The sequence below is a fragment of the Lethenteron reissneri genome, chromosome 18, assembly GCF_015708825.2.
Source record: "Lethenteron reissneri isolate LAM-NWPU_2019-01 chromosome 18, ASM1570882v1, whole genome shotgun sequence".
Classification (NCBI taxonomy): Eukaryota; Metazoa; Chordata; class Hyperoartia; order Petromyzontiformes; family Petromyzontidae; genus Lethenteron; species Lethenteron reissneri.
Window position 1 is genome coordinate 8,269,141 of NC_083796.1, and position 20,847 is coordinate 8,289,987.

Consider the following 20,847-nt stretch of genomic DNA (forward strand, 5'->3'; position numbering starts at 1 on the left):
ACATCGATAATTGGCACCACAACACACGGAGCTTGGCTTGCAAGGCGTGCATCCACAGTAGTTACAATGGCCGTAGTCAACGTGTGCACAAGATGGACTGCTTTTTGCATGACGTATTGCCTTTTGTGGTAAACCAGGCTAAACCATTAGCTCTCGTTAAGTAACCTCACAATAGTGCTGTAATTCCCACCAGCGTAAAAAAAGAATCGAGTGGAGGTCGAGTTACGTCGTGAAGTTGTGTGCTGTCTGTGCGTTGCTTGTGGGTTGAAAGGTTGTGTGGGGAATACAAAAAAATGAATGGTTTGATCTCACGGACCTCACGAGTGGGATTGCTGTGGCCACGGTGTAATTGTGCGAGTGAAGGGAAAGGCCCCCCTGTAGGTCTCACCCAGGCTGAACCCATGCAGCTTCAGCAGTCTGGCCCCAATGCCCTTTTCCCCAAGCCCAAAGCCCCCAAAGCCTCAACCCTTAATCAATGGCTGTGGGCCCGCTAAACCACATCCCTGGGCTCTCCAGTCTGTACCTGCCACAGTTGCTCAAAGTTGTGGGGCATATACGCGTTACGTGTCACCACTTGATTCTCAGCAAAAAGGAGCTGCGGCACGAATTGCAGTTTTGGGGATAAAAAGCGCACTTTAAAAAAAAAAGTCGGAACAAGATAGCGTTGTTGGGTTTGTAAATCTAAATCTGGACGATCGCCTCCCCATACTATGTTGTCCTGGAAGATTGACCATACTTCAACAGTAGTAAAAATATTGATTTGCATTAGATTGCGTAAGCATAAACGTGTCGTTAAACCCGCCACCAATTAGTCAGGTTTGTCACGTAAACAAAACGACACATTTATTTTCACGCGATCTAACCCAACACCCCCCCCCACCCCACCCCCTTTTATTATTGACATATATTGGTCACGAAAGCTTACGACGCGTTGAACGGACGGCTCGATTGCAGGTCGCTGGAGTTGGTGGGCCGGTGGCTAGGACCACTCGCCGCTGATGAATCATTGCAACCAGGAAATGAAAGTTGTCGTGTCGTGTGCTTTTAGAGTGCAGTGGACGAAGCGCCTCGCGCACTTCCCCATCCAAAAAAAGACGCCGTGGACTTTCTTGTTAATATGTTTGATTGTTAATAATCCGGTAAATTGTGAGTCAGTGTGGACTTTCACATCTCAAACTCATTTTGACCTTCCGGCATACGTGTGCAGTGTATTAAAAAAGCAATTGTAGCGCCTCCGTCTGAAGCCTAATTAAAAATAAAAGCTTTTGCGTTGCAAAAAAAAGACTCAAAACTCAACAGTCATTAGTCTCAACGCTGGCTCATAATGTGTTAATTAGAGATGCAGAACTTGTTACCACAGAGACCGCAAGCACGGTGCCATGCAGTCTGACGCGTGCGCTATTGTGAGGTTGGTGGAAAGTGCCAGGCTGTCGGAGATGTTTAATCACGGCTGTATCAGCTTCCAGCGCGAGGGAGGCGCGCGTCCGCCGATATGAAATAAATGACGTCTCAAACCTGTTGGTTTATTTTGCCTTGCGATATAACCCGGGTTGACAATAAAGCCTTCGCCTTCATTGTTGTGAACGCAAAAAGCACACTCGGGGGTTTGCTGACCAGTTATTTTGAATCACCGTTGTTGATTGATAGTTGTTATTACTGAAAACCAATTTTTTTTTAGGGATAGATTTTCTCGATAAAGCGTTCAATATACACTTAAAAAGAGTTCACTTTAAAAGCACCGCCACCTTTTAAGCACTCACGTTCAACCAAACTCCAAAAACTTACAACCACTTTTTTTAAAAAATGCGATGTCCTACTTGATCCATGCCACAATCACACCGACATGTAGACATTGTTTGGGTTAATTTCACATTCTGTTGCACATTCCTAACGATCATCAAGTAAACCAGTGGGTTATTAATAATTATTCCTCTCCACCCGCATCCATTATTACAAGAAATATCAGAATCTTTATCAGAATCCTCGACTGCAGGAGGAATCCGATGAGCTATGAAGCTTTTTTTTTTCACAGATGCCCAGTATGGGCGCGTCAGCAAGTTACACAAATGGAGAAAAGAACAAGCAAGTCACTAAATGTAAAAAAAAAAGATTAAATTATATAAGTCCGATTTTATTAAGCTTGGGGAAGGCAGCAAAACAACAGAACAGTCCCTGGCCACACCAAGATAACACGAAACATTTATGCACGTGGAATACGAGATACCTCTTGAACGTTCAGCAAAGTCGATGCAATCGTGCGTGTTCGGGCGCGCGTGTGCCTGCGCGTCCCTGTGAAGCTGGGCGTGCGTCAGCTATTTCACTTGTGCAACGTGAACGTCACTTAAATGCACGTCATTATTTTTTTTAAAATACATTCACTCCGCACCAGAAAATCTTGATGCAAAAGGGTCCCATGGCGTGTGACAATACATTTTTTTTTTATTTATGAATAAAAAAAAACTTGAGAGCCCTTGGCTCTGCTCCCTCTGCCCTCTGATTGACTTGCCAGTCTGCTAAACACATCATATGCATTTGTAAATTAAAATTATGGCATTAAGTTTGAGCGGTGCCTGTGTATCTGCCCGATGCAAAGATCTTGACGCAATTCTGTCTTTTACGTTACGTTAATTTCTATCAGGAATTTCGGCATGAATCTCTCCTTCGGGTGCACGTCGCCTCCTTATTACTCTTCTCACGCTACTACCGCGGTTACCGTTCCCGTGAACTTCACTCAGCGGTCGCACTGTTTAACCACCACAGTTGCGGCTCACAGCGCCGCACTCACTCGCCGCACAGTAGCCCGCAACACGCACATTTACGCTTCTTCCCATGCATTGCACGAATTCGGAATTCCCTCCCATAATCTCATATCACCGAGTTTGTACAACTTTGCTAAAATTCAACAAACGTATCAATTATACTCTTTGGTTCTTTCGGTAAAGTCACGTAGGTAGAAAAATAATAGATCACGACGTTTCGATCGCAACAAAAGCAATCGTCATCAGGTGATCTATTATTTTTCTACCTACGTGACTTTACCGAAAGAACCAAAGAGTACGGATTCCTGCAGTCACGCAAGCTTCAAATCAAGATTGAAACGTATCAACTGTTTCACCTAAAGATGACTGCTTGCGTTGTGGCCGAAACGTCGTGAGAATTATTTTATTATGTTTTATTTTTATTATTTTATTATTTCCCTTCTACGTGACTTTACCGAAAGAACCAAGAAGATGAACTGTTTCCCTCTTACACCTTCGACGGTTCTCGCTTGTTGCGCGCCGCGCGCACGCGTCCGACAAACAACTCACACATGTGCGCGTCCTTGCCGGGGCCCAGCGAGTCGCTGAAGTACTGCGGGTTCTCGATGACGGGGATGCGCGTCATGCCGATGAGAACCGTGTCAGAGCCGCCGTCTCCGGACGACACGGAGCCGCCGCTGCCATGAGCCACGTGGTGCAGGGGACTCGCTGAGTCCTCCTCGCCCACCACCATGCTGGAGCCTGGGCGGGCGAGCCGGGGTTTGGGACGGCGGGGAAGGGGACAAACGCGCACCCGGGGGGAACAGGGTTGGAGGGGTAGGACCGGAGAGGCGAGGGGTGATGGAAGGGGAGCCGTTTGGGGCAGGGGCAAGCCACTGGGTGTATCGCCAGGTGGATGTGAAGGTGAAACCGTGGCGGCAGGAGATGCGGGAGCCTTTATCGGTCATCTCTTCCCAGGGTGACGTGATTCCACTTTACAGGCGGGTTGCATGCGCAGTTGCTGCATCGGCAGTTGATTATAGTCAAAATGTGCCTTCAAGACGTGATTGGGAACAGTTTAGAGATGGTAGGGAATGCAGTGATTCAGTTCTGCTATGATAGGCATGGACTACAACATGAGAATGCTCTCGAAGCACAGCATTAATGTATTCCTTAAATCACTGGACATCTGTGAAAGCATTGGACATCTGTGAAAAAGAGCTTCATAGCTCATCGAATTTCTCCAGGATTATTAAAGATTCTGTTTCTGGTACTTCTAGAGGACTTTGCGTTCATGCTAATTTCAAAGCCGCAATTAGATGAAAGGGAGGCAACGTCAATGGCTAATGACCGAGGCCATGGCTATTCAGCACTAATGTTGGCCTCCTGTTACTCTCAGTCTCTCTATGGTTATTAGTACTAATTATCATTAGCCATGGCTAGGTGGTCCAGAGGTTTAACCTGATCAAATACAAATCCCCTTGGCAAAACCTCTGAGCATCATACTATATTAGAATAAAGTTTTATGGCTGGCTTCCTGCCTGGATTCCTGGCTGCGTTGCGTGCATGCTGACATCACATTCCCCCCCACACACCCTCCCTCCCAGCCGTAGCACTCGCGCAAATGCGACAGAGATAGAGGAGAGAGGTGAGGGATGGAGATGCATAATGGAGTTGAGGGAGTGAAATACAGGAGGAAGAAAGAGAGGGAGAGCAGGGGGGTAAGGAGAGTGAAAGGCCACGAAAGGAGAGGAAAGATAGAGGGAGACGTAGAAGAGGGGACAGAGTAATCGATAAACAAATAGATAAAGAAATAGGTAAACAAATGTAATCAGACAAAGCCAGAAAGTTAGATAAATTGGGATATACAGTACAGAGAAGGTAAGAAAGAGGTGGAGAGAGATAGGGCTTTATATAATATTCAAAGTTTTGCTGGCTGGCTCGGAGGGACGGTCACGTCCAAAGGACATGGAGGTTGCTAGTCTGGCTAAATATTTCACCCTCCGCTTGCTGGGCAATGTTAAATACTATAAGTACTGAATCAATCGGGGGATATTTCATCCCAACATTATGAACATACTTTTCTCCTTAGAGGAACAGGACCTAATAACTCAACGCAACGGGGGAACTTATATGAGAGATATAAAATCCCACCAAGTAAAATTTACCCACCACCTAATAAGTTAATATATTAGTTGTAATTGTGACATGGCCTTTTGTTGTTGTTGTTGTTGTTCTGGTGTTGCTTCGTGCCGGATGACAGAAACAATTGTCTCTTTGTGCCGGCATCGTCTCCTTGCGATCGAAGAGAACATCTCATCAGGAGTTTGGCATTAGCGCTAAGCTCTTGGGGGACGATGCTGTCCGTGCAACAAGGGGACGGATTACTCCCAGGAGGGCCGTGGGAACCGTTGACGAGCGGGGGGGCCCCCGTGGCTCAAGTGGATCGGCAGGCTGCGGCGGCGAGGGTTAGTGGGAGGTGATGTCTACGGGTGACGGGGGTCAACCCCTGTTTCCCGTCACCGTCCCATTCAGCAACAGAATGGTGTTGGCAGTTGCACAAGGATGTGTGTGTGTGTGTGGGAGGGCTCACCAAACGACGGAGCACAGAGCCTCCTTGTCTTTGTCGGAATTACGGAAGCTTTCAAAGAAGAGCTGCGCCCCAAATACTAATCAACCTTTCCACAAGGCTGCAACAAAACCTCGCTTTTATACCGTGTTGAGAAATTGACCTTTGGATCCCTAATTCTGTTTTCTTCCAAAATACTTGTTTTTATTTTTATTATTTGTTATAGCAATTTGATTCAACAGCGTGTTAGACCCTCTGAATTCTAATGAAAGTTCTGGGGGGAAATTTTTTACTCTTCCCGTTTTCACCGCGAGTCTCGTTTAATGATATACAGCGATGTGAAAGAGGAGGGCACTTCAATAGGTACAGACACTTAATAGTGTTGTAACCTGTCAGTGTGATTTCAGTAAAAATTGCATCGTGAATGGGGCTTGACCCTCGTGCTGAACTGCAATATTATTCTTTGAAATGTCCAGGATATGTGATAGAAGATGATGACGACACCCATACGCATCTCCTGACGGTGGAAATGCGAGTCAAAGCGATCACGGAATGAAGCTGCAATCTGGTGACACCTAGGCAACGTTTAGAAATGGGTGTTTTTGTTGCTGTTGCATGTGAGAATGTTTGTGAAGATGACAGAGTGGGGAGCGGTGGCGGAGTGGGTTGTGAACCTGGCGACTCTAGAGCCGATTCCCGCTCAGGGACCAATAACAGTGGCGAATATTTGAACCAGTACCTGGGCATCCCCTAGGTCGACTCGGCCTCAAACGAGTATCTCGTGCGGTGTGTAATCATCAGCACTGGGGAGACAAAGGCCGCCGGGCATGGTGTTGGCCACCCACCCCCTCGTGTTGCCACGCCGGCCTTCGTAGGTGTTCACTCAACAGTCTCTTAAAGGGTATACGAGGGATCTTTGTCTTTGAGGATGACAGAAGTGGCAGGCAAAGCTGATGCTTTAAACATCGCATTCGGGTAGAGTCATTTGTATTCTTGGCCCGCGCTCAGCGACGTTGGGAAACGTTTGAGAATTCTTTTGAAAAAGGCAGCAACCGTGTGGATCGGCTGGGCAGCTGGGTTTGAAGCTCTCCTGTTTGGGAGAGCAAGGTGGCACGGCCCTTAACATCTGTCACGAGCAGAGGCTGCCGAAAGCCGTTTCACTCTGGCGGCTCCAGGAGGATTTATTCGTGCGTTACGTTCGACGGCCAACGCGTCTTTCACCCACGCGGGCACTGCATTCCCGTGACACAAAGCCATCGCTTCAATGTAACGCAGATAATTTGCTACAAATCCGCAGCTGGGAAGGGTTTCATAAATAAACAATGAAGTCAAAGAAGGGAAAAGGGATGGCTTCAATTAAGCGGTCCCGCTGACCTCCGAATGAAGTTACAATGAAAAGCTTTGGTGCAAAAGTACTGAGCTGGACACGTGATGCAGTTTCTTCCCTCGGACAATATTATGTTAGTGGCCATGGAATAGTTGCTCGCTGCGTCAGTGCTTTCATAGTGCATATCAATAAAATGTAAAACAATGTTGTTGCGATGTACAGGGTTGCTGATCAAGGCAAATTATCGAAGGCTGCCAGGCAATTTATATTTGTTCCCTGCCAAAACAGTCACGATTTGCTGTCAGCCTGGCTAAATGTAATGGAGTCATTTCCTTTGTGCAGGTCCGATATTATATAAGCGTGTTCGTTGCTAATGCATTGTTGTGTTGTTCATTAATGTAATGTTTTCTGGATTGAAGTATTTTTATTTTATTTTATAATAGGTATGTTGCCAAATGGTACCCATGTAATGGACGATAATTTTTCTGGGATTTCTCTGCACAAGAACAACGTAATCAGTGTTCGACTGCCAGCATTGGTTGCAATGCAAAACGTGAAAAACGTTGGTACTGTTATTAGTGCGCACACCACTACTGGCATTTCTGTTACGCTTTCGAAGTGATTGTTGAATGGCTTCATTTCACCTATGCATACCAATATGCACGGGTAGTACACATTGAAGCCTGAGTAGGGAAAGTATCCAGTTTCTTCCACGCATAATGAAGCCATATTTATGGTAACTCAACATTTTGAATGGATTCATTATTTTGATTGTGTTCAACTAATAATTAATTATGATGACCTTTTACAAGGACATCAATGCCTTTAAATGTGCCATGATTATACACTCGATCCTGTTTACAGATTGTACAGATTTTTACTGCATCATTTTACCAGCACGTTCCTCCAAATCAGCAAAGGTCATTGGTGCTGCTACCACATTGAAAACGTGGGGACCGACTAAGTGTCTAGGTGGATTTTATTACCGTCTCGTAGTTTGCAATTCGCAAAAGCCAGGAACGTTGAACTTAGTTCATAGCAATTTTTGTTTAAATACATTAGGATACTCTATAGCCCTTTGCCAATTCACTGCGGGATGAGGGTCTCTCCGTCCTATGTGGGTTATTTGACCACACTTCACCGTGCTGGTCAGTGCTGGTTGGTAAAGGGGGTGTGCTCATGAGCGTTTCAGATATCACTCGTCACCGACATAAGCCATGACCACGAATGGCACTCAGGTGCCCAGGATTAAAGTGCTATTGCACTAACCACTGCGCCAAGGCAATGTAATATTGAACAGGAAAACAATATCTACCAATAGGACGTTCATAGCAGTCTACCATAAATCTCCGCACGATAACAGCGTGTCACGTCAGTGACTAACTAAATCTTACACAAGCTGAATGTTAATATAAATATCACGATTCACTTTGCATTTGTGTTCTTTGCACAGTCATCTTGCCATACCATTAGCTACAGTTAAACCTTTGCGCGCAGTGTCAAGCATGTATCGTCTCATCCTACTGTTACCATTAACCATTCCTGGTGCATATTTAAGTCATTACCGCGTATTGATTGACACCCTCCTCCGATTTGAGCGTAAATATTTTTTCCGCAGATTGTCACTCTCATTAACTCCTGTTTATGTTCGAGGGAAATTAACCTCTTGGCCCACAATCACGGAGCGATTGCAGAGAAAACGATCTCCACGGCCACTCCACCCTCCCCCCTCCTCCCTTCCAATGCTGCCCCTCCGTTTAACCTTGATGGGGCTGCCGAGTTGCTGTCGTTGCTGACTCTCAGAAATTCAAGCCCCCGGCAGTGGTTGAGCCTCTGCCTTACGGCCGACATGTCCGATAATTCTTGTTTGCATCATCCACTCTCATCGCTCTCCGCCCCCGGAATTTTGCCGTGCGGGCATATTTTCTGTGTCACTTTTACAAAGAGGCCGGGCACTCGGCTTCCCGACAATGTCAAAAGGACTCCAATGTCGCCACTGCCTTTTTGCATATCCCATCCGTATCGATCGTGGTGGCGGAGGTGAATACTTTTTTCAAAGTGGATGGAATGGAATGGGTAAAGTCTGGACGGCACCGATGTCTGACATCAGTGCGGCATAGTAGCGCAAGTCCGGAACGATTTTTCTGTGCACTGATCTGTGCCGTTAATATTTTTTCACAATTTATTTTCAAGTACCCAATTTTATATGTTCACACTAAATTGATGTATATCTGTAAATTTTGGGGAAATAGACTCCAGCAATTAACTGTTATTTTGGACAGCGAATGGCTGTGCAATATTGCATTTGCTGCTAGTTGCAGAGGTTCGTGGTTCGAGATCAGCGGCTGCCCTAGTTAATACTGCGGGTGTATTAACCAAACATTGAGACATCTGCTCCAGAGTAGATGTTAGAGATTGCGTGACATTATTAAAAAAAGTAGTCGCCCATCTGTGCCAACGTCATGATCCACATAATTTAAAAAAATCTCATTATTACATTGGGTAACACCATATAGCAACATTGCCCCTTATTGGCATAACTAACCCATCTTTCAAACATAGGGCCTTTGTGATAGCCTGTGTGCAATAAGAATGATGCAAATGATCCTTATGGTGGAACCCCGGGGTACCAAATAATATAATTAAATATTTTATTTCTAGGACACTATTTTTTCCAGGGGTGTACTTCACTCCGCGACTGGGGTAGCAATCAATCCGAAATCGGTGCCACTCCGCGATGTCGAAACGCAGCGAGGACGATTGCGCTGAAACCCTGAATGCTCGCATGCACCACAGTGCATCGTGTACAGCTCGTCGAGATGAGTCGATTGCCGCATCGCCGACCATCAACAGACTAAAAATGACTGCATCACGGACATTGTGCAAGAGCCGGGGTACTATGGTACCCCGGGGTTCCGCCATAATGTTCAAATACCAAATGTACAATGTTTATTTTATATTTTTTAAGAGCGGAAGTTCGGAAGAATTGTTTTAGAATTTTAAATCTGACAATGTGGATAACTGTCTTTCCACTTTTAAATTAATCGCTTGAAATGTTAAATTAATATGCAGCTTTATAGAACACAAACAAAATATTGTACATATTTCGGTGTTACAAAGACCATAAACAATAATGCACTTTTTTCAATTCCACAGTTATGGGCTAAAGAAGCCGCTCGTGTTTTAAAATGGCAGAAAAAAATAAACACAATTTGGCAATCATTCAGAGACTGAGAGTGTTAAGAATATACATAGCTAATGCTCCATCAAGGTTAATAATGATTTTTCCATCGATTTTCACCTCCTACCTTCCATTTGCTTCCCGTGCCTTCAGAAGGCACTGCGATCAGAGATGCCCAATAAAGTGCAAATATCAGCTGTTGTTTTAAGGAAAGTGCCCCAGCTAATGCTAAAACTCACATTTCCCCTAAATATCACAAAACTAGCCTCGAAAAAAATACCACTTCTTATTACACGTGTATTATTACATCTGATTGGAAGTGCAGTTAGTAGAACTTGGTCTTGATTTACTAGACGTGTTTGAATGGGTACTGATTGAGTCTCTGTACTTTGTGCCCCAATTAATTAATTTGAAATTACCAAGTTTTGCATCCGTCGTTGTAAATCTGTAACTTTTTATCGTGGTAAACCTACAGTAACGTGACCTTATTAAGCAAATACACGACTGATTTATGAGCATAGTTTTCGCGAACATACCAAACTGGAATATAATTCCGGTGGTAACCTTGGAAATCCAATGCGTGTGGTTACTTTGAGATTTGCATGCATGCACGCATTAATCCAGGCTCGAGAATCCGAGTTAAATTGTGAAATTAATGCATTCATGATGCTGCACATTTAATAATATCACATTTTATTATGCTAATACTATCAGAATAACAAATGTAAAAAACACATTTTGCCTACTTTTATGAAAGGGCTCATTATTTTCTTTTCATTACAGATGTTTTTTTTTCTTATACTAGAAGAAACCACATTACATGCCTCAGTTGTTCGCCTTTGGAAGTGAATGATACAAAAATCACTGCTGATATGTGTGGCATTCTGCAGTCCTAATTAAGACTCCATCATCTGATATGTCAAACAAGTCCCATTGTCTCATTTTTCAGCGTCATTTTAATTTCTTGGCATTTTTGCCATTTCACGCCGAAAGCTGCTGCAACAGCCGGGGATAAAATGTGGGCGCGTGCAGTGCACTACAAAAGAAGGCACAGAAATGCCATCACAATCTCAATGTGCAGTCCATCGTGGTTCGTGCAATGAGTGAACATGCTGAGGTGGGGGGGGGGGGGACGGTGTGAAGATAAGATTTATTGCCTTCAGAATTCGTGTGATTTGTGAAAATTCCTTAAAATTGCCTTCCAAAGTGTAGAGCCCTGGTGAGACAATAGTGCTGCTTGTTTTTACCCAGCCGACTGCTCTGAGTTTGTGCTTGCCTCTAATGCCACATTGGTCAGATTGAGTGATCCGGAAGGATTTGTTTAGATAGTGTAAATTCTTTTTTTTTCCATCATAAAACCTCATCGTCCGAATTTGTTGGGCAATTGTAAGTTTCGTGCTTCACTTATTAACCTCCAGCCGATACATCGCACCCATGAATTAAGTATCCAGCAGATTCACGTTAAACTGGTTGAAATGCTTCAAGGCATTTGGGCTGGCTTGTCCGTGCCTGTCCTGAGCTTCTCACGAGCCTCTGAGCGTTATTCATCGTTTTGTTTACGACAACTGTGACTAATGTGCGCCTACAAAGAGACGGGGGGGCTGGCTGGTGGGGGGGGGGGGTACCCTACAGTTGAAGCTCGCCCGTTATGAATCCTCAGGGGCTTGTAGAGGGTGTTGCCTTCATTAGCAAGAGAGATGTTTTGTGAAGATGCACCAATAACGTTGCACTCCCAGCCGTGGCTGTGAATCATTTCCCCTGTTGGCTGTTTCACCGTAACGCGCCGTTGAGTTTGGTCTCTTTAGGTAATGAAAATCTAACGCGCACGGGAACTGGCAGGTCCTTTTTGTGCATTTAATTACAGCTTCAGGTTTCATTAATTTACTTGTAGAATGAAACACCAGTGAAGAATGGCTCAGGGTAATTAGTTTTTTTAAAAATAAATGTATCCAAAATGGAAAATAATAGAACTACAGCACACAATTTTAGTTGTTATACAAATAATGTACATTTTAAGACTTCTTTTTTAATACCACATTTGATTTGCATTGTTGATTTTGTTTAAATTTACTCTGTAGGTAAACTAGGGAAATGCATGCTGGTGTCAATTTAGTTGCATCGCTTTTTCAAACATCTTTCAAATATGCCTTGTGGTCGAGGGTTCATTTTCTTTAAGTTATTTTAATTAGTTGGCCATTTAATGTTTACGTTGCTGCAGCGTTAGCAAACACGAACAAAAAGCAAGGCAATTTAAATATTGACTTAAAGCTTTCGTAACTGCAGGAATTCATATTCTTTGGGTCTTTCGGTAAAGTCACGTAAATAGGTTCAAAGAAAAACTGAATGTTTGTTATTTGTGTGTTATTTGCTTTGAACATATCTACGTGACTTTACCGAAATACCCAAAGAATACAAAGCAATTTGTTGTATTTTCTTTCACATCTTAGGTCAACCTTGCCCTCCATAAATCAAAGCTTCAATTATTGCTCCGGGTTTAATTCTGTTAAGTGAATAGCCAAAGACATATGGCTACCTGCGACACAGATAAGTTGAAAGCATTTCGGCCACGCAAATCCAATTTTGTATGGGGCCAGTTTAGCTCTCCTGGCTCCTGAGCTGAAATCCGCTCGCCTCGCCTACCTCCCTCCCTCCCTCCCTCACCGAAGCCCTCCGCTCTGCATTTAAAATCCCTGGGCTAACGCCGCTGCCTGCCGCGGGCAAAAGTGGAGATGCCGGCACCAATGTAATGCCTGAATCATTTAAATCATCCGGTTGATTGGCACCGTTAGAAGCCAATGATAGGATGTCTCCCAGTTGGGAAGGGCGAATCTTTGAGGGGAAATGTTTAACGGCAGTTCTAGTAGCCTCAATGAGAAACAGACGCCACAAGTAACTAAACATATTTAACTCTATTTGGGTAATTATTATGCTTGCAAGAAGCTTGTGTTTCATTGGCTGTATAAATAGCTTGGAGATTTTTTTAAAATCAAATTTGCAGTAAAAACGACTTGGAATTATGTGCCTCCAACTCAGAACATCAAGTTATACTTTATTAATAATCAGCTCATGTGGTAGTGGTTTATCTCAGGATAAACAATACAATACCACTTTTATTTATATAGCATTTAAATGCAACTGCATCTCAAGATGCTGTACCAAAAAACACTTCTCTGTAACAGTATAGTTTGGATTGTTCGGGACAAACTATATTTTAATATTTATACAAACCATTTCCCCCAAAATTGTAAAGTTATTTGTTACAGAACGCTTGTTGAAATTCTGTAAGATGATGGCTGTTGTTTAGAATTAATATGTTAATATTGGATATTTCCAACTGCCTCACAGCTCAGATCGTTTTCATAAATGATTCTATTGGCAGTGATGGATACAAAAATTAAATTGCTTGTCAATCACACTGTATAACCTGACGCACCTAATTGACAGTTATTTGGTCTCATATGAGTTTATGCATTTGCATTGGTTTATAATAATCTACAAATTCGATCTTTTAAATTAACATTCTAAATTATAAAAAAATATATCTGGACAAATAAAATAAAAATCAAATCGTGATAAAAAAACAGTCTTTATTTTATTCAACTTATTAGATGGAAATCAAAAATAAAACAAACATCTACAATTCGTAAACATCAAATACAGTTTTTATCAAATATATATGAAACTTATTGGGCAAAATAGGTCAGACAAATTAAATATGAGACATATAAAATTAGTTCTTGTTATATATTATATAAGTATGTATAAACACCATGTGTGCGTTTAGCTATACAACCCAAAATATGTTCAATTACAAGCTGGATAATAAATGGTGCATACACAGGAGGAAGATGGGCATTGCAATCATCATGGCAGCCTAATACATCTCAGCGTTTATAGATGATTTGACACATTCTCAATTTGAGTACCGTACAGCACGATATAGGTCACAGCTACGCTCCGGTGCAAATCGCCACGTTATTTTGATGAGCCTCTTAATTGCTGTTTGACAATTATAATTAAGAATTTGCGTGGTATTTTTGACGTAACATCAACTTTTTTTTAAATTCCTGTCCTTGTTTAAAATGTTACGTGCAAATGTTTACGCAGGAAAAAAAACCACGGATAATTGGGCACACAATGATACTGAGTTAACGTGTTTTGTTCAGAGTATTATACACAAGTGGACAAATTAGACGTAAATATGCACCGTCTACACTGAGTGCAAACCCATAGCCTCTCATATGCATTCACCACAACATTAAATGACTGATGCGCTATGCAGTCCACACAGCCTGCAATTCGTATTGGTCTCTATACATCATTGCATTGGTCATGAATTGACAAACACACAACTTAAAAAAAAAAACTTTTCTAATGAAGATGCAAACAGTAACCATATGCAAAAGAACGGTGTAAACTGTTGAGCGAAGGTAAATGCATTGTACCAGCTTGCGATATCACAAACGTCTGTTGTAATGAAAATCTTGATAACCTGCATGCTATGTTATTGGATAAGGCACTCTGACATTTAATACATATATTACTGAGATAATGTGTCTTTAAATTATAGTATATCCATTCACTTTAGGTCTGGTGTGTATTTGTGAACAATGTCTCATCAGGCGTTACCTTTATGTGTTTGTATGACTTTTGTTATATATTTACACACACACACATATACGAAGTTTAAATATATACAATTGTCATAATCCTAAAGATTGGTACATTGTAACTTTTCTAATACTTAAAAATGTAGTACTGTACATTATTTTAGAAAAAATATTTATATTAATTTCAGCACCCTGGTCAGCAACACTATGTAAAAGCCACCTCCTGCTATTCAATGTAAATTAGCTAATACATTGTATTAATATCACACTATTGTTATCACACAATATAGCACGTATATTTCACAAAAATACGAATGATTAGACGTGCACTCAAGATAAGCTGATGTTTTAAGCGCCTAGAGTAGAGTACATGCATTTACGTGTAAACATTAGACACGTATAGATGGTTACTTTAGTTTGGATGTTTTAAAAATATTGTAATTTGTGGGACGCAACATGTTGTAGAATATGGTAGACTGTATGAACTTTTTTTATTTTAGTATTTTTTTAAAATGTAGATCTATACTATTACAGTTTAAAAGTAATGAGACTTGTTAAGAAGACCTACAATAATACACACAAAACAATATTCCTCCAGAAAACCGACATCTATAACACCACCTCTCGGGACATAAATGACATCTCTCACACAAGCCCAGAGCTGCGTTGTCCCTTCGAGACTTTCAACACTGCAAAAAGCAACACATTTGCCTCCACATTTTCCTCAGAAAAGTTCCTTTAGCACGGGGACAAAAAGGAAAATAAAACAGCAACGAGTGTTGGTGAGTGAAGCCCTCTCGTGTGCCTAAACCGCACTCGTTGAATTTTTTGAGCCAACACAGTCGGGACAGCCACACGATTCGACCTGCTCTGGTTTCTACGGAGAGCAATTATGTCCCGAACTACTCTGCACAAGACGTGTCTTGGGCACCCGCGGCCTTGCCAAAACATGCGTGCATGAATGTCTGAAAATTGGTACCTTTCATGTTGAATTTGGAACGTCCGTACTTGTTGATTAGGACGATCATTCCAGCGAGTACGATGCAAGCAAATGCCGCAATGCTCACTGCCAAGTACACCTGCGTTGACAAATGCACAGTTAAATTTCGATTTAAAGCTTTCGTGACTGCAGGGATTCATCTTCTTGGTTCTTTCGGTAAAGTCACGTAGAATGGAAATAATAAAATAATAAAAATAAAACATAATAAAATAATATAAGTCACGTAGAATGGAAATAAAGTAATAAAAAAAAATTTTTATATTATTTTAGAATGTTTTATTTTTATTATTAAATAGCATGATTATTTTATTATGTTGTATTTTTTCTTATTTTTTTTATTTCCATTCTACGTGACTTTACCGAAAGAACCAATAAGTTAATAGCACAGTTCTTGATTCAATACAAGTTACGAGTACAGTACTGCACCACAGCATTAGTCATTTCAGATCAAGTTTAATCTCAAGTGTCTCCCTACACGGCAAAATAAATTAAGTGGGCACTTATAAAGTGAATCTGATGTCAGCGATGTAAATTGTTCCTTCCCAGGGAAGTGACCAGTCTTCTTCACACTGAGGCTGCTTTTGACTTCCCGCAAAGCAGTACCAATGTTATAGACCCCACGGGCACGAGAGGTTGAGACAGTCACTCATCCGTAACTAACTGACAAGCTTTCAGCTGGCAAGCTTTGGCGAGTCGATTGAGCTCAATCAGCGGCACCACCTAGCCAGATCGTAGTTACAGCTGAAAAAAATGACTGCAATATTTTGGTGTGGAAGATAATTGCAATGTATATTTTTTTAGAAATAGTTTCGCAATTTAATTCTTTTAAAAATAACTAATTTCCTTCATACCTTTTTTTTCAACAATTGCTATGATTGCTGCCATCATAATAATAATAATAAAGCCCCAATCTATATTATTACAAATGACACCCGCTTAAAATGAGAACATTAACCAGTCTACTGAATGACAATGTTGCAATTACAAACTGTTTACATGTTATTCTTGTCTGGTTTTGGTTAAAGAGTCCAGCCAATGAATGCATATCAAGCACCCTGAGTGGATGAATGTCACGCAGTTAATTTATAGGAAGTGATCCTGTCCACACTGCATGTCAGATGTTGAGTGCCAGACTTGTAGATTAATTTGATGCTTGGGTTTTCAAAACATTGCGCATGGCAGTAAGACCACATTTGTATTTCATCATGCAAAGTGCACGCCGTATAAATTCTTCAGAAGTGATATAATATGAACAAGTTATCTTCCAGTTTAGTGGAAATTTTTACAATGAAAACATTTATTGTCCCAAACATGCAATGGAGACATCAGCGTGTATGTGCAAACATTGGTCGAACAGTATCATTTGGCAAACACTGTACATCAAACCTTATCTTTAAATGCGATAAAGTCATAATTGCTGTCGTGATCACCATCTTCATCGTTACAGTCTAAGCATTCGTACAACGCCCTCACTTACCACTATTTAGCATTTTCATCGAGATGAAATCTGGAGAAAATGTGCATTTTTAGCACAATTACGTTTAAACAACTTTTAATTGCACCTTTCTTTTCACAGCCACCACCAAAATAGCCTGACGTCGCTGTTCATGCGCGCGCTGCTCGGTTCGTGCGCTGCGTGGTACGCGCCAGCGTTAATTAAAACTGCTCAGCTGGCCACATGGCCTCATGTTATCGGTCTCGTGCAGGCACTGCCCCGTGATCAAACCACCCACCCCCACCCCCCTGCCAGCGATTCTTTTTTGTTGTTGTTGCAACCAAAAACCCCGACAGCTTTGTCGACTCTGCACGCCTTGCGGGGAAGCTGAATTATTCACAGAATCCAAAGGGGCCGTGATGCTAAGCAGTGGCAACTCACTCACCCCGTATGCCTCGCCCTCTGGCTCCTCCCGTGTCGCGTTCGGTGAGATTGGCCCGTCTGTGAAATTCGTAATGAAATAAAGAGTGCACAGTGTCACAAAGTCACAAGGCTCCACCATAACATGTATAGTTTAGTTCTCTTTAAACAAAAAAAATCGTTACCCTCCTGTCTAAAAAGGGCTTGCGTTAAATTGTGTACAGGATTCACTTAAGGTTTGGTCACCGTGTAAGCACTTTTGTTACATCTTTTGTGAAGTATTGTTTTATTTGTGAATACGGATCTTACAACGCTTTAATTTTTAATACGTGGGGGATGGTTTTAAGGTTATCAAGGTCCTCAGTCGGGGCCCCAAGCAACTGCACACACGAAATATGTTTTCATAGTTGCTGCTTCAGTAACTCTCGTAAATAAATAAAAAGCTTGTAAATTAATTGCCTATTTGGTTAATCCGTAGCTGTGCATCAATCTGGGACCCCCTTCAGCCACACGGCTCCCTGCAGCTTAAACGTTTAGTTGATGGATGAGATTGCCATTATGAATTTGTGTAAAAAAGTCACTAAGTTACAAAAAATATATTAAGCATTACCGCTTTTGATGACGACTTCCTCCGAAAGGAAACCTATGAATTGAAAATGCAAATAATTAGACTCAGTTTTCTACATGTCGCTGATGCTGTAAATTAATACGTTTATGTGCATGTGCATGCCTGTGTTAGCATATGGTTATCTTGTCCTGTTCCTAAGACATATACAATTATAGGTAAGCATTTAAAAATATATATCTGCAATACCCTAAAATGTTGCATAGATCAAATGAAATAAAATACCTTAACCGACATTAAAATATGCAGGATCGGTGCTTGCCATAACTCTGGTTTTATTTTGCTATATTTTTCTGAAAACTATTGACAAGCTATCATATATATGAGACGCAATGTTTAAATAACCCTTGAATTTGGTAGAACTGAGATGGTGTCTAAGCAAGAGATGTTTCGCAGGTGTGCCTATTGATATTCTTCAACGTGTTTCTAATGCAAAAGGCGGTATGGTGGCCAAAAATGCATGAAAACCAGTGTTGATTTCCCAGTGGTTGATTGCTCAATTGATGGAATCCCAACATTAATACCATGGGAACAGGCTGAGGTTTAATTGAATGTGTGGCACTGCACAAGATACATTTGTTGGAATAGGAATAAAAAAAATCACGTATATATATAGAATGCTATCTTTGACAATTATATTCCAAGTGTGTTGTCTGCACGTTTAAAATTAAAAAGCTCCATTTGGAACTCGCACAGAGAGATTTGGGCACCATACTGTGCTACACAATGGCTCACAACGACTTTTTGAAGTGAGCTGTATAGGTCTCATTATCCACAACAGGAATAATTATTTTATATGTCCTGAAAACACTGTTGGTCGTGTGTTTAATGATCAGAGCTGGAACAATCCAAACTTAGTAAAAAATAAAAATGTCTGATAGTGGCTATTTGTGGCTTCATACAGGTGACTGGGCTGCGACCATCACTGTGTAACAAGAAAAACCCAGTTTAATGACAGGGACCTCAGATTTTGCATTAGCCTCTGGAGTCACCCACCCACCTCAGGATATGCACACTTCGCATGCAAATACACTTTTGTAAACTAAAGCCCTGTCGTATCTCACACTATGCATTGCGTTGATAGAATATCATCTATACGTAGGTTTTTGAGTGGACATTTTCCCAAGGTTTTTCATTTTAAAAATCTGATAAAGTGGCATGAAAGTGATAACATTTACACTGAATCCCAGCACAAGAAAGTAACGTCCACAATTAACACTGAAGTTCAATTAAAAATATAATATAATTTGCAGTGTGATTTAGGTTGTTATTTTAAAAAAATATTTCTCGAATTCCAAACGAGGCATTTTTAGCACAGTGTAATTTTAGATGCGACTCACGTGTTACAAATGAACAACTACACTGGGGTTGATAATTTGCACGGTTTAAAAAAATATATATACATGGCAAATATTTATAAGATATGAAAAGTTGGGAACTTTTTCACTTATTTATGAATATATATGAAAAGAAAGTCACGTAAGGGTGAGTTAATTATGAGAAGCTCGTGCCATAATGGCATTCATGCGGGACGTTTGCAGCCAGTTGCCTATGCGCGTGCCACACCCTGCAGTGTGGCACGATTAACGCATTTATTATCTCACCAACATTAACTGTCAATAGGTTTCGATTTAAAGCTTCCGTGACTGCAGGGATTCATCTTCTTGGTTCTTTCGGTAAAGTCACGTAGAATGGAAATAATAAAATAAAAAAAATACAATACAATAATTCTCACGACGTTTCGGCCACAACGCAAGCAGCCGTCCTCAGTTGGAGAACAGGTCTGTCGGGAAGACTGCGTCTGAATGCTGCCCTCAAACACCTCTGTCTTCTCGACAGACCTGTTCTCCACCTGAGGACGGCTGCTTGCGTTGTGGCCGAAACGTCGTGAGAATTATTGTATTTTATTTTATTATTTTATTATTTCCATTCTACGTGACTTTTTCCGAAAGAACCAAGAAGATGTCAATAGGTTCTTTCTATACGGACGTCTGCTCACCTCACCAGTGGGGCACGGCAGCAGCTGCCTGTTCGCAAATAGACGGAGATGGGACTTTTTTTGCATGGTCTCTGAGCTCGCTTTTTTTTGGGGGGGGGAGGGGGGCGGGGCGGGGGGACCGTCGTGATGAATGTCGTGACCATGACAACATAGTCCAAGTGTGGCTCTGTGGAGCGCACGGGCAGAATAGTAAATCGGCTGCTTGGAATATGGGTGGCAGGAGCTCCGGCGAGATGTTTGAGGGCAGCGTGCACAGCGCAGGCCTCCCTCCAGAGCGATTCGTGTAGCATAAGTGACTAGGTGTGCGCGTGTCAACGTGTGTTTTACCCCCTTGAGTTTTGCCCATCAACAAATATGCTAATCGCTCACAAATGCATTGTTGGTGTGCAGTAAATTACTAACAAAACAGTAATTGTGCCTAACATAAAGCTTGGCAATACGCTGCCAAGGAACACTTAAGATAATTTACAATTTATTGGCACTACACTAAATAAGGCCCCGTAGATACATAAACAGCCTCAGGGTGATATTAAATAGGATCTGACACTTATTATCACCTTGTGAATATAAATATAACTCGAGCATAAGATTTAGTGGACACAGCGAGAGATTCAATTATACCCAACATCTGACACCCATATTTTTCGCATGACATTGAGTGCAGTTTCTGGTTTCTACCAATGCGTTGTGTAACAGTGCTGTCATCTGATCTGTTACTCAAACAAACCTAGACACTAAACAATTAATGAAATTTCTATTTTTTTTTATTTGAAATATGCAAATCTGAATATCAACGACTTTGAAATAAAAGAGCCGAATATTCGTATGTAAATGTAAAGTGGTACCCTTGAAAATCTAAATATGCCTCCTCACTGAAATTATTTTTTTATAGAGTTACAGATAATTTTCCCCATTTGGGATTTGAGGATTGACACCGTGCACA

At 41.6% G+C, this 20,847-nt stretch overlaps 1 protein-coding gene across 4 annotated transcripts in view; it reads right to left on the minus strand.

Moving 5' to 3' along the window:
• Nucleotides 1-20,847, minus strand: part of NTRK2 (neurotrophic receptor tyrosine kinase 2) — a 71,427-nt gene that overhangs the window by 33,374 nt on the left and 17,206 nt on the right. For 3 of the 4 annotated variants that reach the window (XM_061553714.1, XM_061553713.1, XM_061553712.1), the window contains exons 10-13: nt 17,891-17,923; nt 17,306-17,361; nt 15,405-15,504; nt 3,309-3,500 (exon numbers count right to left, since the gene is read on the minus strand). In XM_061553714.1, coding sequence (XP_061409698.1) covers nt 3,309-3,500; nt 15,405-15,504; nt 17,306-17,361; nt 17,891-17,923 — 381 coding nt within the window. The remainder of the gene's footprint in view (nt 1-3,308; nt 3,501-15,404; nt 15,505-17,305; nt 17,362-17,890; nt 17,924-20,847) is intronic. The other variant, XM_061553715.1, reaches the window with a different exon arrangement.